The following is an 18,733-nucleotide window of genomic DNA, read 5'->3' as shown; positions in this document are numbered from 1 at the left end:
AGCATTGATAAATCACTTGTGAGAGTGAAAAAGGAGACCTGAGAGATTTGGGATTAGATTTAGGGCAGATAATTATTATAAATTCACCTGTGAAAGCCATGCAGTGGGGGTTAGATGCATTGTTCCAAAATACGGTACAATATAATTCCCATGCATGCTGGTGTAAGGCTTTGCTAGAGGAATTTACACTCCTCCCCTCGCGTCAGGAATAACAGCCATTACCAACAAAGCCTGCTCGAGCACACAGAGGCAGAGTTTGCCACAGGGCATATCACTACAATTGAAAGTGGCACATGCAAAGATGGGAAGTGGGAGGAAGAGGGAGGGAGGGAGAAGGAGAAGGAGGGAAGGGAAAAAAAAAGAGGAAGAGTGAGACAGAGGGGGAGGCAGGGAGAGAGATTCACTGACAGAAATGAAATAATAGAGGAAGCAAGAGTGTGGGCTAACCAGGGAGCAGAACAAAAGAAAAGACAAAGAAATGGAGGCAGAAGACTATGATTTTCTGGGCATGTGAATACACTGGTCTGAGCATGTAACAATGCAAGGCAACATCACACATGTATCCTTCAACTGTGAGAAAATATCCACTGTAATCCCTTTGTCATCCTCACTCCCTGTTTTGGAGATGCAGACATGCCCGTAACAACTCCCAGCCTCTCCCTTTTCTCTCCCCTCCTGCCTCTCCCCCTCCACCCCTCCACTCTGCCGGTATACAAGCCCGATGGAGCTCGCCCAGGCAGCGTGGGTAGAGCACGGGGAAAGGTCACCTCCATAAGACCAGCCCAGCTCTGTCACTCCAGATGAAAAGGTCAGGTGTGTTCCCACTGCCTCTTTCTTCCTCTGGTCCAAAAACACTGTGGCCCCTCACCCCAGGATACATAACATGTATGAAACTTTGTGTCTTCGTAGCAGATTTATGGAAGCGTCTATGGTTTTCAGAAGGAATCACTCACCAAAGACTAAATAAGAAAGCTGAAGAATATATAGAGATATATAATAACTGAGAGTGTAAATTTGAAATGATTTGAAAATCATCTTGTCTTTTATCATATGTGAAATGAAAAAACTTCACACTAAAGGTCTTTATGAATTTTATTATATTAAACAAAACATGACTGCAAACAAAATCCAAACTGTATTCTTGTTCTATTTTCTCCTTTTTATGTAAAGTGACAGCAGAGTAGCCGGGCCTGGAAATGTCAGCATGTTGTGTACAGTATACTCACACTGTGGTAATGAAGATACCATTTTCCAAATAACTGGCGTCTTCACAAAGTCTGAGTAACCATAACCACTTTTAATTTCAACAATCAACCCACATAAAAAAAATGTGGATATGTGTTCAAAAAGCATCTGCACTGTTAGTACATGTAATGGCCGTTCATCATATGATTTTGTAGAAAATGTCAGTAGGTTCAGTGGGAAGGACAGCTGTTGAGTTTCTAGAGTAAGTGATTCCAGATTAAAGGGAGAACAGAGTTTATTTGACGGCAAGAGACGGGTTGGGTCTCCATTTCTGTCTCCGTGCTGCTCCCGAAACCTGCTGGGAGTTATGGACCACATGTTGATAGGCTGTCTGTATTAAACGTGCACACACAGACGTTCACGCACACGCAGACGTCGAGAACCCTGCGCACTGCCAAAGTGATGAGGCCCGGCATTAGAGAAGGTAACACTATAGGGCAAACTTGCCCTCAGTCCTGTCCTTTAGTGACATCACTGGGGTCAGGGGTACAGTGTTAGTATTGAGCGGTGCACTTTATTAGACGCTTCATGAATAAGACAAAGAGACAGATGCATGGGAAGGTTACGAGGAGGAGCGGGAAATGGATTTATATGCTGCTGTGAGACACGAGGCAGAAAAGCCACTTGTAAAGAATAAATTTTAAAAATACATCTAAATGACATGATTCCACCTTAATAGTAGGTTTTCAGTATGGTACTACAGTCTTTACATTCTGTGGTGTATGTTACGCACAAAAACACGCCACAATACTTAATATGACAGGACACAGTGTGCCATATATTGTCCTGAATAGCAAAAGAAGCCAATAAATATACTTGGTTAAATTAATTGTTTAAAAAACTGTGACTGTGACTATTTATGTTGGCCAAAATAACAAAAGTTATAAATGGTTAATTTATATTATTATCATTACTTCAGTCTTAATTGATGAGGATTAAAAGGTGGAGAAAGTAACGTTTTGCTGGATAAAGATGAAGTGGAATTTATGTTTTCATACAGTGTGATGATTCTTTAATATTTTATCTCATATATCATATACACACATAATTTTAGCAGAAGTAATTCTCCCACTTTGAAACTGACACATGCCCAAATCTTACCATCCTGTTGATCCTAACAAGGTCTTCAGGCTTCTTGGCCCAGGCTGGCAAGTCCACATCACACACCATGGTCCTGTCCTCCCTCATTCCCAGATGGTAGCCGTTGCTGTTGACAAACATCTCCGGGAGGTAGTAGAACTCAGGAATCAGTTCCTGCGTTTTAAAGGAAGAGAGATACCAATGTTTTACAGCACACTGACAGGACTTCATCTAAAACCACAGTTTACACCATATAATCGCCCAACAATTCAGCAACGTGCAAGAAATAACATATGTGAGAAGAGAGCCACGAAAAACAGAGAAAAAAGGTTCTGTATCCCACTGAGATGAAGTGAGAATTCAAGGGGAAAGGTAACACAAACAAACTAAACAGCAGGCCATGAGAAGGCGGTGAGAGGTGCTAGTCCAGTTATTCCAGGCAGAGGTGTTAGGTGTGTTAAATGAAACTGGAACTGAGCTGGGTTTTTCTCCCTGGTCTCTGGGCTCTTGTGATGAGGTCAGGACCTTGCAGTGGAGGGGAAGTCAGTATGGTAAAGGAGCCCCCAACATAAAGCCTGGTGTGACTCCACACACCAGAGAAGAGAGCAAATATTTACCCGTGTTCTGAGACAAGACTATTTCTGAAGACATTTTTAACCCATTAGGTACACATCATGTGCGTGTTCTTAACCACTTCTGGACATCAACTTACAGACACTTGCTTAAGATGAGTGAACATTATGATGACTTCACTCTTTTTGCCAAATTTACATACAGAGACTGTTTGAAAACTCTCACAACACCCACAGTTGCTTATTTTTTGTCTTCTTGGTTTCTTTTTCCCAAACAAACAGCTTGTGAAAAGCTCTCTGGCAGCTAACTCTGAAACTCAGATGTCATACTGTCTTTGAAAGCAACAACATTTGTACAGACAGCACTTGCTTTCAGCAGCAACACCAGATAACCAAAGCTCAACCGTGACACACACACACACACAAAAAGCATAATAAAGGAGATGGTATTTAATGATAACCACAAACAGTTTTAAATTTATTTTTTGGATGTCAAATAGTCCGTCTAAAACCTATGGCATGCTTTCTACTAAAATGCAAAACTACTGTTATGGTTATCTAAGAAATGCTTCAAGAAAAGGTACTTGCATCATAAATTACTGTATATATACTTTCTGTGATCCAGAGATCTTATCCTCCTGATCACACAGCTAAGAAAGGACGAGTGAGTAAAGTCTCTGCATAATGAGGCACATGCACATGAGGAATGTAGATTCTCTGCTCTGTCCTCATTAGAAAACACACACACAGGACCAGTTAAATGTTGTCTGTCTCTTAGACTGAGGTTGTAAAGGAGGGTGCAGAATAGTATTTGAACTCCTTGTGTCAGGCTTGTTTTATGAATGCAGTGTTTGTCAGATTCAGTGGTACTATGGAGCTTTATATTGCCTATGGGATACATAACGTGTGGAGCCTTTAGGCCCTCATAAATCACTGGGTTTTGAGAGAGCGAGTTAGCATGACAAGGTACAGGCCAATAACCCTCCTGGTCTGCTGTTGGTCACATTTCACCCTCTGCACACGACAGGGAAGGAGTAAAGTGGCCATTCCTCTCTGTTTCCCTCCGTCTCTCACACACGCACACACACACCCTTCCCTCCACTTTTTTTCGTTTGTAAACTTCCTGCCGTAACTCACCGCCAAGCCGTTAAAACTGCCAGCTCTGTTTTCAAGCCACCCTCCCATGGCAGCCATTAATTCTGCAACAGCATCGTAATGGGCTAACAAGTCAATCACACAAGCCTCCATTGCTTTACACTGTGTCACCTTAATGACATGTTCGTCAAAATCTGTCACTAGTGGAGTGCTGCTGGATTCCTTCAGACAGCATGGTAGCAGTTTGTGTGTGTGTGTGTGAGAGAGAGTGAGTGTGTGTTTCTTCCAAGAAAAGTGTGCTTCTATCTGCACATGGTGGCTGTGCAGCTTAACATAACTGTGTGAGCACAGAAATAAATGAGAGGTATAGATGCACAATAATGATGGGGTGGTCGGGGAGGTGAGGGGCTTGGTCGGCGCAGGATTGTTTCCATTTGACTTGCTCAAGGAGGTCATCCCCATCAGGGGTTCAGCCTCCCTCAGTCTTGTCGTCATTACTGCTGGAAGAGGCCGGGGTTAATGAAGGAGAGACCCTGGTAAAAACAAGCTGCCTTTTAATCAGAGGCCTGATGGCCCGCTCGGTGTACTGGGCCGAAGCTGACCTTAACCCCAGACTCTCCCCTCAGTCTCCGTCCCTGCATGGTGTCTGTGCATGGCATTTGTATGTCTGTTTGGCTGCCTTTCAGTGGGCATGCATGGAAAACCTGTGGTTTGGTTTAATTTAATTTTGGATTAGGATTTTACTGATCAATGCCCTTTTTACAAATGGAAACAAATTAAAATCTGGGTTGAAAGATATGCTAAAAATAGGAAAAATAACAGAAATAGTGATTATTATAAAAAAGATCACAGCAAATGTTAAAAATCTAATTAGTTATTATAGTGCCATTGTCTAAAACAGTAGTTTACCCATATTGCACCATGGGTAAACCAAACAAGCTCTTGTGTAATATTTCCTGCTTCTAATACATTATGAAATACTGTAAGTAATCCAGCATTCTCCTGCACAGTACAATGCCTCTCCTAATAGATCAGTAGCCATCTTATGAGTGTAAAAACAAATGCATGCAGACATACAAGTAGTTGAAAGTAGGCTGTATTTGTTAACAGGGTGGCGTTTGACTATTCAGCTGTTCGCTGGCTCGCAGCTTTCTGCCTCTGCCTCGCATAGACTGTTGGCTGCTTTCGCCCAGATCCTGGTGAGTAAAAACCCTGTCCGTACATAAAAGACTACATTTTAAATAGCTTTTGTCATTAATGCTTTATTAATTGCCTGGGGCAACACTACCAGATGCAGGGTGTGCTAGAAATATATGACACTTTGAGGTCAGTGCGTATTCCTGCTGCATGTTATGCAGTGGGCAAAATGGAGGCGAATCAGCAGGGTTCAGTGCTTTCGGTAACTGCTCTGTGGATTTGCAGAGGGAGGGCTTTGTCTTTCTCTCAGACACAGCCTTTGTTCAAACTCATGAGTGCTTGCATGCAGAGATACAAGATCAGTCTACCTCTGAGATAGTTTGTTTTCTGCTTGAGATAACTCAAATGTGCATTTCTAAGTGCTTAGGGTAATCCTGTACACTGTGGGTCTTTGTGATTTGCTGTTTGAATAAGGCATTTATAATTAATGGTATATATTTTTGCAGTGGTGCATTGGCCAAAGAGGAGAGCATAGTGAGTGAGAGGTTTGGCATGGTTATATTGCCAGTTCTAACTGTATAATTATAATTTTGCTGGTAGACATGTAGTGCAATGTATACTGATGATTCCTATCATTGTCTGAATAGGATAGCACCACAACTCCAGAACACTCTCTTGAAGAAGTATGTAGTAAGCAAAAACATAGCTACATAAATGTAAACCATGAATCGTGTTGTGCCACACGCCACCGTTGTGACTCTCACCTTTACGTCGGAGGTGTCCCTCTGACAGTTTCTCCAAGAGCGGGCAATGGCAGAAAAGGTGCGGTCAGGGTGGTCGAATTTGTTGTTATTGGTGCAAAGGAAGAACGTGGTGAAGGGCTCCTACAGAGAAAGCAAATAGGACGTAACAAAGAGCAAAGAAGTGACCTTTTTCACCATCTTGATCTGCATTTTGAGCGCAACCATCATAATCAATATAAGGAAAGTCTCAGAATTGTTTTGAACTTACTGGATTTCGATGCAGTACATGCATGTGAACAGTCTTAATCATCTTTATTATTTCAATGTTATTCTTTTCTGCTGCAGACTAATGGACCTCTGTAGATACCAACCATTCATTGTATCCAAGCCTGGGGGAGAATTAATTAGTGTTCTTCCTGAGTACAGTAAGCCATAATGATAATTAGCTCAAATTTGGTTTTCTCAGTCTGAGATGGGGTCCGTTGCCGGTTGGGACGGATGGATCACTCACCAGAGGAAGAAAGGGATTGTGGGAACAAACCCACAGAGGCCAATCTAACTGCTGTCAAGGGAGCCCCCTCAGTTCATCAGCCCCTTTCTACTAATGATGGGGGAGGAGAAATACACTACAAACTCCTCATAAAGCTCATTCACATTAATAAGCTGACTCCAAAATCAAATACACACTCAAAGAAGCCCTGCAGGTTCTAAGGGCCTGATTTGTGGGGAACAGATTGGTAGAGAGTGCATGTGCTTCCTCCGTCTCTTCCAGAGTAAATGAGGACAGTGCTCAGTAACCTTGATGGACATGTCTCCAGCGCTCACTGGGTTGCCTGAAACACATAAACCTGTCACAGCAGCCTCTGTAAATCATTACCCAGCCACTCTTTATTTAGTTCACATATGCCGGTTTACTGGCCTGTGAAATGTGTTTTCTGAGCGCCATTGGTCTAACTCAGGCCCAATCAAATTGAGACGTCGAGCCGTTTCCTGTGCAGAAGCCGACAGACCTCAAAGTAACAGCATCATCAAGTCTGACAAGTGACAATCAACTAATGCAGACTCAGAAATGAAAAGCTGTCTGAGGATGCCGGTTTGACTTCATTCCTATTCAGATGCTTGACTAATTCAGGGGTTTTGAACACAGTACAATAACGGCTGTGAAGGCGGATGAGAGAGCGATTTTACTCACTATTCTGACAAGCCAGTGCAACGTGGAAGCCGCTGTGGAGTAGTGGGAGTTGTAATGATAAGGTGGTGTCTGGTCATCTTCCCAAGTCTCGTAACGTTCGGCGTAGAATGCTGCACGTTTTGGGTTGAGAGCACCGATAGGCTGGAAAAAATAAGGAGACAAGAGGTTCAGTGCTTGCATTTTCCCCTCAAAGCAGCCCTAAAGAAACTGTTTCCTACTGCTTTTGTTAGTCATATGCTTGATATGCACTTGTGGTTGGATCAGTCTGACACTTGAATTGAGTTGGCAAGCTTGACAAAATACACCGCTGCATTTATGTTCTATACACTGATGATGATTTTTACTGAAAATTAAGATTCTTAAATATATCACCACTTCCTTTGTTGCAGCTTCCTCTCTTAAGAGTTTGTGGCATTCACCTTTTGGCTAACATTACCTCATAAATAGAAGACATTGTCACTCTTAAAACTTAGTCGAACAGCCAAAAAGTTAAAATCGAGTAAAAGTATCAAAAGCAGTAACAGAAGTAAAATATTAATAAGCAATTTGGAGTTAAAGCATGCTAAAGGCCACGTTCCAGCCAATGAGCTTGTTGTCTCTAAACTGTTCTGGGTTTGGTTCCAAAACTGCAGAGACTTCACAGAGCAGCAGACAGTCTGGATCTGAGGACTGCACCAGGCATCTGTCTTGGCAGCATATTAACAATATAGTGAAAGACAAGTCAATGAAAAGATTTATGGACAAGTTCAAGGATTTTAAACTCTGCATTATGCGTTACTGTCAGCCAGTGTGAGCACTCTAGTCATATGAGCTCTTTAACTGTCTTAAGTGCCTTCTCATCACAAACACACGGACAGGCTTATCTTAGATTACTGTGTCATCAGGTCGGTGAAACCTACAGTTTATATGTAGTTGCTCCAATATAGGGCTCGTTGAAATACTAGAAGTGAACGCTGCTGGCATTTTCAGCAACACTTATCACTGCAAGCCAGTTATACGTTGAAAAAATTACAATTGACACCCATAATACTGAAAAGGTTAGGACTACGAGGCATTTTCAGGAGTTTAGTCTTTGTTCACCTCAGCAACATCAGTTTATCACAGTGCAAGCCAACGCTTTAGCATGGAGTATTTAAAGTAAGTGGAGATAATTTACACTATTAAAAGTAGGAAAATAAATCCTCTACTGCTGCTACTCTGTACTTCATTTGGCCTATTTATTAGGAAACCACACAAGTCACACTCAAAGTCTCATAACAGAGGAATCTGCCTTTGGAAGCCTTTTCTGCACAATCTTATGCATGAACTTTTGTTGGGTGCATAGTGTAAATAACCTGCTGTCCTATTTCTTGGGCTAAGAACGCACAAGAAATGGGAGAGCATAATTGAGCATAATTAACAGAGATACACTTGCAAGAGTCTTAGTGGTTCCCCATTAGGCTACATGTGGTGAGGCCGGCAGAGAGGCTGGAGGAGTTCAGGGGAGACAAGGAGCTTTACTCTGGGATTTGTCTGTCAGACCCCATTATTCTCCTGAACCCTAAAAAGTTCCTGTTGCGCTGTCTTCTGTCTGAAATTTACAGGGGTATGGAGGCATGGGTGAGCAGGATGTCGCGCAGAGGGCGGAGGGAGGAGATATGAGCGCCTCCTGCTAAATGTTGTGGGTAATCCATGTGGATTAACCCGGGCTGACCTGATTTACACCCAACGCACCCACCGAGCCAAACACTTTACTCAGCACTGCTACTCCCATCTGTGTTCAGAGCTCTTCTGTGCTACTGGACACCGCTGATGGGAGTTACCAGGACCTACACGGTGTAGTATAGGAATCTAACACCACAAGCTATGGCTTTAAAATCACCAATCTGAAGAGCTGAATCAACTGACTGAAAAACTGGAAAAAAAAAATAGCATAATTAGCTAGTACTTATTGAAGAAAAACTGGATTAGATAATGTTACTTTATTCATGTGTGCATGTTATTATACAAGCTCCAGACAACATACACACAGAATCATGCACTGAACATCTGCCACCTTCACAGTTCCCCTCAAACCGGTTTTTCAATGGTAAACAGCAGAGCCTCGAATTCTCCAAAATGCTAAATGAGCAACGAATGTAGTGCCCAGAGTGAAAACGTCAGAAATCATAAAAATGTCTCCTATTTGCTGTTCTGAATGTGAAGAATTGCTGCCATATTATTGTGAGGATATAAAAACAGAAAAGAAATAACATCACTGCTATATTTATTTGACATCCATCCAATTATTTCATAGTTAGGCCAAACCTTGGATAGCATGGTTCATTATTTAACCGCAGCCTGGGTAATAATTTCAATATTGTACTGACACCATCACTGGGTTTTTGCCCTTTGGCGGCGGCTGTTTCATTTTCATGTGTTCTTAAGGCAACAAAATTACTCCCATTAAACATACATTTAGTGGTGAATAAATTGCTTTCTCTGCTGTTTCAATCACCCCATCCAATATAAGAGCCTCTGAGGCATATTGGCAGTCAATATTAATATACTCAGTACCACTGAATCAGTCACAGAGGGGGAAGGGAGACTGGTAATGTAATCAATGGCAGCTTTTCTACCTGAAAGCTGCAACTCAGAGGTCAGAAGAAATAAAATAAAAGCCCTCAATTCAAAATGGTCTGAGTCTGCTGCCCAAAAATAAAGCCAATTATTCGAACATTATTTAAACTGCACAGTTATTCCTTTGGCTGGGTACAGTTTGTATGCAACCTCAGTACGACAGACAGACTCTCTTGGTCATTTTGAAGATTATGGTCATATCCATGTGTGGCACGGCGCACATGCCTGAAGCTCTATGTCAAAATTAAATGGGGCCACTTTTTGTTTTTTTTTAGTTCTTCCTTAAAATTTAATGGCAGACCACATCAGCGTTAGCACAATTGAATAGAGTTTATTGAGATCTGCATCGATTTATGGGGTGATAATAGCCTTGCATGTGACGTTTTGGCCCAGCTGGATCGGGGTGCGAGCCACAAGACGTCTCGCACTCCGTAAAACCGCCCGTAGTGTAACTGATGCAGGTTAAAACTGTATGAAAGATGCAGGTAATGCATGTGACAGGGGAAGAAGAACAAGTAAAAATGAAGGAATTGGGAAAGGAGCTGCAGGTGATAGTATTTAGTGGAAGAGAGGGATGAGTAAACAATTTAAAGATATAAGGAACAAGGCTCACAAAATGGTTATTAAATGGTTGTCTTTCCCTTTTTACCATCATGGTACCAGACAAAGCTGGAAACAGTCATGTCATTAGGCAAGAGCATGTGATATGAAAAATATACTTACATTACAAACAGGTTTTAAACATTGGGTACAAGCAAAAGGTACATCTAGATCCATTTTCCTGAGACTAAACTAACCACAGACATAAGGAACGTCTTGAATGAAGCACTTAGTTACAGAGAAGGGATCCAAAGACACGTATACTGACATGTTATTTCTATTTGGCATTACATAAATGACGCAAAAACCTTTCGGTGTTCCCAAGAAGCTCAGCTGTGTCAGCATAAATATAACAAGACATATTCTGTGTCACTTGTAGTGTCGCGCACAAGTAAGAAAGCTTTTATTTTGTTTTCTAGAAAAGGTTGGTGAGCTAGGATAATTATGCTGCCTGCATGGCAAACCTTTTATCATTTCACCCACATCATTGAAGAAGTTATTCTTTGTCATGAGCTGCTGTCATCTTGAAGGGAATTTGAACCTGGCAGATTGTTGAACACTGCCAAAACTGGGACTGTTATACACACACTGAAATTAAAAAAAACAAAAACAAAAACTATAGACAACAAGAAAAAATAGGTCAAGATAAAGTTAAGCCAAGAAATGACTCTTTCTAAGGTGATTACTACAGATGCATTGGTGTAAATAATAAAGCAAATTCAATGTATATCTATAGAAGTAAAGCGTGTGGTTAGAAATATACAGATGGGTGACAAATTAAGCAAAAGCATGAATCAATGACAGCAGAAGGAAAGCAGAAGGAAAAGCTGTTCTGGTGGCTTGTGGTCCCCCAGTCATATATAAACATGAGGCTGTAAACCAAAGTGTTGAGTGTTGATTAGCAAGCTTGTAGCATCCCTCCAAAGTCAACATTAGACTGTAGCACCAACTGTGATTCTCTGTTTAAACAAATCCTGATGTCCCAGTGTCTGACACCAAACCAGACAAAGCACACCAATTAAAGAAGCCATGTGAAATTGTAATGAACTGACCATGGGTAGAGCCTTGACAGAGACACTATTTTCCACAGCATGTTTGCCAAGACAATGGCTCTCAGCTACAAGAACAGGAAAGCTTGGCATAATGCAGCTCCCACACTGTTGCTCTTGGGAGAGTTCAAGCATAAAATAAATGAAAGGCTACTTCTAGGTTAGTCAAACTCACGTATTCTCTTCAGTGTGCTGCCTCGGCCATAAAAAATCTACTATAAATATGGCGGATTCTGTATGGAAATGTCAAATAACACATTTTCTAAAAATGAATGTGAACTACTCTGATACTGTTTTTTTAAACTATGTATAGATAGTTAAAAATATGAGGAGAATGTGTGATTGATTAGATTTTTAATGAGAAATAAAAACCTGCTTATGATAAGATAGAATAAGCCCGTCAGTAGTCCTTGAATACCTTTATTCCCGTCATAGTCACATCTGTTGATAAGCCCAAATCAGCCTTTGTTTACTTCTATTCAACAAAGAATAATCACCTCTTCCCTTTTCCCTGCATTGCATATCATACTGATCACAGATATAAGACAACGAAAACAAGCGATTCAGACAGTTCCACGCTTGCTCCTATCGGAGTTCATTTCTTGTAAAACAGCTGACCCAGTGAGATACATCAACACAACTAAACAAAGTATGATCAAACTCAGATTTGGCTTCAGATTCAATCAGGATCATTTCGGGTGTTGCACTCCAAAGACGCAGGAAATGAACTTGGTAAAAGAGTGTGCAGAGAGTGCCTCCATTCCTTTGGTTATACCTAAACTACCTCCCAAAGAGACGCACATTGCATTTAATATTTAAAAATAAATTACATTACAGTATGTTGCTATGGCGCTCTGTCAGGAGAAGTCACAGTCGTTTTTGCTCGTCTCATCACAGGCAAGGCTGCATGCAGCTCAAGTCTAATGCAATCACGTTGCTCAAACTCAAGATAAAGCAGATGTGCTCCCAAAGAGCCTGACTGCAGTGGAAGTGAGCGTCAAGAAGGCTCCATTATGGAAAGAAAAGTGTGGAGGGGGTCCACGCAGCAGCCAAGCTCTGTCTTTGCTGCCCAGAGCAAAGACTCCCCTCTTGGAGTTTCTCAGCTTTCGCTCGTACAGCAGAAGCTTTGAGAAGGAAACAGATTAAAATAGGTTTCTCATTCAAAGCTCATTCAAAATATGATTACAAGAGTAAATCAGCATTATGTTTCAACACTTTCATAAGCTGAGAAATGTGCTTGTGTCACTTTTTGGTGTTGCCTGTCTGTTGAAATCTTATTTTACAAAGAATAGATCTAATACATTTTAATCAATGGATGAGGAAGCACAGTGTTTAACTATGTGCTTCTTTCTCCTTCTTATGCAATTCTATGAATTTCCATCAGATTTAACTTCCGCCTATCTGTCATCCACTTGTCGAACCATCAAGAAATAATCATTAGAATCTAATGAAACACTTCACTGCATGAATGTATCTGACATCCAAATATGCAGAACTCTGGCCCCGAGGCAAAGCGATGCAGTGTTCAACCGCACTTTTCACACTTGACTGAATGCCCAACCAGCAGGTAATTGTAGGTGTGTGCGCAGATTTGAGAGGATATTATTTGGCAGATCAGCACAGAGCTCCTGCAGTTTAAACAATGCTGTCCATCAAGTGACAGTCACCTGTAATTGGCAAACAGGTCTAAGGTATGACTGAACTGTGGGAAAGGAAGCCTCCAAAACTGTGCAATGCAAGTGTGCTTCGCTTTATGGTCTATAATTTAGCTGCAGTTACGACCAGTGTATTAACCTGAGAGTAATGATAGGACGATTTATCTTCACAGTGCTACAGCTCACTGAGCTCTGGACTGACAGATGATATTACATGTTGTGATTTGATATCATTCAACTGCAGAAAAAAAAATAAACATACAAATTAAAACAGGAACTGAGTTAAAAAAGCTTGATATGCTCAGTACTGAACCACAATACTTTTTAGGAACTGTGCTTTTCCTCATTTTAAACTATTTTTTTTTAAGTTGCACAAGTGTTTACAGCTCTGAAAACTGTTAAATGAAAAAAAGATTTAAGAAACATGTTGTAAGGATTGGTATCATATTGGTTTTGGTGCTGTGTCAAAAAATCTGAGCCTTTGTTAGCGCACACACAGCCTGCGTGGTGCACAACCACACCCACTGGACATACACCTTTGAGAGACACACACAGCCTTAATATACAATGAACAAGTCTCTAGAGGCCGTGCAGCTACCTCTGATCCATAATTGAACAAAAGGGCAGGCCAAGCAGAGAGAAGTGTGGGGGCCTGTGTCCCTCCCTGCTACACTAGCTGTGAACTTTTGGAGGTAAGAGCCCCGGGGTTCCAAGGACAACTGTCAGGAGACATGGGCTGTGAACTCATGCTAATGAAGGCAGCTCAGCCCTGTAAACAGCATGGGAGGATGTCACTGGAATACATTACAATACATAACTGTCTCCCCAGGGCAGAAGGGGTGCTCAGCCCTGATCATTCCCCCCCTTGCCAAAACACACAAGCATGCACACACACACACACACACACACACACACACACACACACACACACACACACACACACACACACACACACACACACACACACACACACACACACACATCCTGTGGCTCTATCAGCCCACCTGGATACCCCACAGGCCGAAGCCGCCAAAAGAAGACAAGTGCTGAGATGATGGCGGCAAGACACGCAACTGAGCTGATCGCCCAAAACGTCCTGGACTATGAAGGAGTGCTCCAGAGCGTTGGGAGAGCATTTTTAAAATTCACAACACTCTATCTAACTTGTCCATGATTCTTTTGTGAAATGTTCCACAGTAACTTCCTTTTTTCCCCCCTCTTTCATGGATTTCCTCCTCTCCCACTACAAAACACGGCGCACACATGCCCTGAAAGGCTGAAAATTGATACAAACTGTTGAGAACTGAGATGGCAAACTGAGGCTGTTAGTCAGAATGTCGGTGCTTTGAGGGAAACAAGGGGAATGGGGGAGCAATAAAATGAGCGAGAGGGAGAGAGAGAGAGGGAGCTCAGACAGGAATGTGACTGTTTTCAGGTCAGTGAGCTGCAGTGTGCATGTGTGTGAGAGAGAGCGAAGGGGGTGGTGAGCAAGTAAACCAGGCCACAGTTTGTGGTAGAATGATCTGCTGCCTCTTCCTCTTCAGTCAAAGACAGAGCAAACATAACGCTGAACTTTATCTCTCAGGGTTGCAGGGCATTAGTGTCATCGTGTCTGAGCTCTTGTGATGCGGCAGCAGGACTCTGGCTACTGCACAGCATGACGTGTTTTTGACCTGCCACATTTAGCACAGCAGCACTGTGCTAACGGGCTGCTCTTATCATTTCCACAACCCTGATGGTCAAATCCAAGCAGGAAACTTAAATTACACCATGGCAATGTTTTATTAATAAAATTAGCAGGTTGAAAACATGCAAAATATTCTGTTTTAAGTATCTGATGTTCTGGCGTCTTTCTTAATGCTCTGTTATGTTCACCAGCTAGTCACTAACTTTATCTGTTTGGCATTTGGCCCTGGGCTGCTGGCTTCAAAAACCTCGCTAAATGAGCAGCGGGAGCGACCCAAAACAAGAAAAAGTTAAGAGCTGGAAAACCAAAACAAAGAGCTGAAAGATGCTCCAAAGCTCTGCAGCGCTGTAGAGAAGAGACATGTGATCCTTTGTTAATAAGTAAATATCCACTTTAGCAGCTTTAATGTTGCGATAATGGTTTCAACCATGAGGCCCAGACAGCCTTGAGGTGATGCAAATTATTTTTGGGTTACATAACGTATCTGAAGCCACCTTGCTGAAAGAGCATGCTGAGACAATACAGTATCGAATAAACTGGGGGTTAACTTTTAAGGTATTTGAGTGCATTTCACTATGTCATCATTTTCCACTTTCTGCATCCCATCTCATGAGTTTAGACTCTGCACATCATTTCATAGCTATTAAATATGATATACTTTTACAGTCTGGGCCTTAATAAGGAAATCCCCCCCCTCCCCTCTGTCTGTCTTACTGAGGTGCATGGCCAAGAGGCCTTGGTACCTTTGAGAGATCTCTGAAGTTCCCGGGCAAGGTCAGGTCCAACTCCTCTGAGTCGTAGTTGGTGATAACCCAGGGAAAGACCGGGTACTGGTTCAGGTCATTGTATGTCCTCCCTAGACACACAGAGCAGACAGAAATCTGTGAGTGATGAAGGGTTGGAAGGAAACAGAGGGGTTGAAAGCGGGACAGGGTACACTTGAGGCTTCAGTTACTTTGGGGGGTTCAGCATGCAACATTCCAACAAGCCCCCAATCTCAGAGCCCTCAATCAGACGCACTTCCTGTCCCATATGGAGTCTGCCAAGGAAACATACACTAATGGCAAGCTCTCTCTGCTTTGAGTGAGTATTTTCTGTGCTCCCCATGCCTGTTCCTCCTCAGTGTACTTTATCAGTGTACTGTGGGAGTTACAGGAGGCCTCAACACGCTGTCTTCAGTTTAGAGAGAACATAAGTAGCTCTAAGTTGTGAAGAGAACATGTAATATGAGGGATATAGATTATTCAGAGGGTCAGAAATGCCTGAAATGTCACTGCAAGTTTGATGCACTGATTGGCCAGATGTGAATTTCCTCTGTGCTCTGACGGTGGGAATATGGTTTTCAGATGGCAAAACATGTCAAAGGAAATGCATGGGAAAAGCCAAGAGCATGTACCATGTTGTCAATGATGCTCTACTTTTCTTTTGAAGATGACACTGATACAGCTGTGAGGTCAGGTGTTGGCCAGTCGTAATCCAGGATTGGGAGAGAGCGGCTGTGGATGGTTTTGTTGGAATTTTTACTGCTGGTGATAAATCACGCTAAAAACGTATGCTCAAAAATATCAAACATTTTACCCGCTGAGAATAATTTAAACAAATTGTGAAGGTAAGCAGTGCTAATTCTAAGGTCTGACCACATTCCTGAGACATCCTTTATCAATAGAATAGAAGTTACGTTAGGTTAAGTTAGTTAAGTGTTTTTATTGTTTTCTAGTGCTGATGTTGACAAGCACATACAGAGTATATAAGAATGACTTTTTAAATTGGAGGTCAACATATGTAAACTTCAAAGTTGCACATTATTGCATCATTACAAAGGGACATTTCAAATCATAGTACTGTTAACAGGTGGCAACACTAAGGTCAGAATAATACAAGTTGTTTTATTACATCTAAATGAAGCTCATGCATTAGTATACAACGGTTTTATAAAAAAAAAAAAGAAAGAAAAAGTTTTAATTATTACGCACAAAATTTTATCAGTTTATACCAATCTAGCTGGTGTGCCTCTGCTCACTCCTGGACTGCAGCAGATTATCTGATTGGCAGATCAGATAATCTGAATCTAGCTGAGCGAGAGATAAAGTGTGACAAGGCACTCAATGGGAAGGCTTCTGCAGAGTATCCACGGTCTGAGGGAAGCTAGAGAGCATAATTATCCAGGTTAATGCCACACAGTGAGAGGGAAGCAGCGGGCCGAGTGTGGAGAAAGAGATGGGGGTGCTGGTGTGGTACAACTTACTGGTTCTGAGGCCTGAGTTGGGGGTGGCAGGATGTTAATAACAGTGGAATAGTGTTTAATTAGACGACCACTTCCCGTTCGCACCTCTTCTCAGCACTTCACCCCCCGCCTGTCTGCCACCCCACACTACGCTGACATCCCTGTCAGCCCAGGTCATTACCAGGGATTTTTAATGAATTTTGGGCATGTTTTGCTGTCTGCCTTACATCTAATTAGCTGACAATAATGTATCGAACTCAAGCACGGGCTAAATATAAATATGCATGAATATGCAGCGAGAGAGAGGATGACACCTCTCAGAGCAAAATAGCGTGCAGTCGCTCTCGCCTTCCCTGTTAGTTGCAGTTCAGATCAGAGAGTAGACAACAGAATCTCTCAACTCCGCAGACACACATGTGTACACTCTCCCAAAGCCAGGCACTAATTATCTGGCAAAATCTGCTGTGCCTGCTCTTTGCTTCAAACAGCACACTCCCATGAACAGTGAAGTCTACCACACTGAGCACCACTTAAGGTTACCATGAAGTCTTAAACAAATATGACATACCTGAGGCCACTTATAGTGTGTTTCCAGTACCACTGACACATAAAGTTTATTGATCATGATAGCTCAACTTAAAGTCGTAAGACTCTAATGGTGAAGAGATTCACATAGATAATAGATTAAAACTTAACAGTTTCACAGGTTGTAAATTCTGCCCAGAAGAGGAACGAAAACAAATCAAAATCTATCTATTTAAGTGATGGCTGCAAAAAAGAGAATATATTAAGTCCATACTTTCAGCTACTTCCAAATTAAAAGCACAGAGTTGCACTTGAAAATCCATACCTGCAATAGTGTTGAGAAACATGAGGTACTCAAAGTTGGAGATCTCTCTCCTCTGCCAGCGCTGGGTCATGTTGGAGGACTTGAAAAGCTGCCGTGGGGTGGCCAGGGAGATGCGCCTGGAAAAAGCATTTCAACAATGAACCAGGAAACAGGCAGCTGGTGTTCGTTAGGGGGATTTTATAACTATAGTCATAGAATTGGCTACTTGACAGAAAACCGGCACATGACATTTAACAGCTGATAATTTAATTTCTGTTTAATTTATTACATGTTCATTTCAGCCCGTCCTCACAGACGTAAAGGTTGCCTGTGCGAGCGAGTTATTTCGACCCATGTTTCCACTTACTTTTAGGCAGCACTCTCGAGTGGCTTTCGTAATTATGATGGGAGCAAAGGAGGAAGTCAGGTGAAGTAGCGCAAAGTGCGAGAAAGTCTGCATATGGAGGAAGGTGGGGTGGATGGATGGGCCAAACAAACACGGGACTTTCACCCAGGAGACCAGTGTTCTGTCCTCTGTGAAGCCGTCTGTCAATCTTAACTCAAATCATGATCTATTCCTAAACCTAACAAAAGCAGTTTTGTTGCCTCAATCTAACCAAGTATTTTGGTGCCAGAACCTCACCAAACGGCTACAGTTTCACCACGTTAGCCACTGGTATGAGGATGTTTTGGTTAATTTAGGATGGCTTGCTTTATATATCCATTTAATTAACATGTGACTTGAGGAAATGAAGTTGTTTTCTAACAGTATATACGAAGGCCTGTTAGCACTATGAGAGTCTAAAGGGAATCTGTGGCTTTCACTGTGGTGAGTGGCCTGGCTGCAGCCCTGCTGCATAGAGTCTTCTGTCAGAGAATTAGGCCAGTTCAGTCAGGGTCAGTGCACATCCACTTCAATGACTGAAGCAATGGGACTTCAAATGACTGTGCTGCAGGCCAGGCTGCACAGAGGCCCCAACACAAAACACAGAGGAGGTAACATCGGCCATGAAGGCATTACAATATG

The 18,733-nt window shown here is 42.1% G+C and overlaps 1 protein-coding gene across 5 annotated transcripts in view; it reads right to left on the bottom strand.

Annotated features, from left to right (window-relative positions):
* Nucleotides 1-18,733, bottom strand: part of nbeab (neurobeachin b) — a 182,779-nt gene that overhangs the window by 14,612 nt on the left and 149,434 nt on the right. For all 5 annotated transcript variants that reach the window (XM_070970886.1, XM_070970888.1, XM_070970889.1 and 2 more), the window contains 5 exons: nucleotides 17,728-17,843; nucleotides 15,397-15,509; nucleotides 7,065-7,205; nucleotides 5,894-6,013; nucleotides 2,347-2,499 (listed from right to left, as the gene is read on the bottom strand). In XM_070970886.1, coding sequence (XP_070826987.1) covers nucleotides 2,347-2,499; nucleotides 5,894-6,013; nucleotides 7,065-7,205; nucleotides 15,397-15,509; nucleotides 17,728-17,843 — 643 coding nt within the window. The remainder of the gene's footprint in view (nucleotides 1-2,346; nucleotides 2,500-5,893; nucleotides 6,014-7,064; nucleotides 7,206-15,396; nucleotides 15,510-17,727; nucleotides 17,844-18,733) is intronic.

The sequence above is a fragment of the Chaetodon trifascialis genome, chromosome 9, assembly GCF_039877785.1.
Source record: "Chaetodon trifascialis isolate fChaTrf1 chromosome 9, fChaTrf1.hap1, whole genome shotgun sequence".
NCBI classification, from domain to species: domain Eukaryota; kingdom Metazoa; phylum Chordata; class Actinopteri; order Chaetodontiformes; family Chaetodontidae; genus Chaetodon; species Chaetodon trifascialis.
Note: the sequence above shows the minus strand (reverse complement) of the source record. Positions and strands in the feature narration are given on the sequence as shown.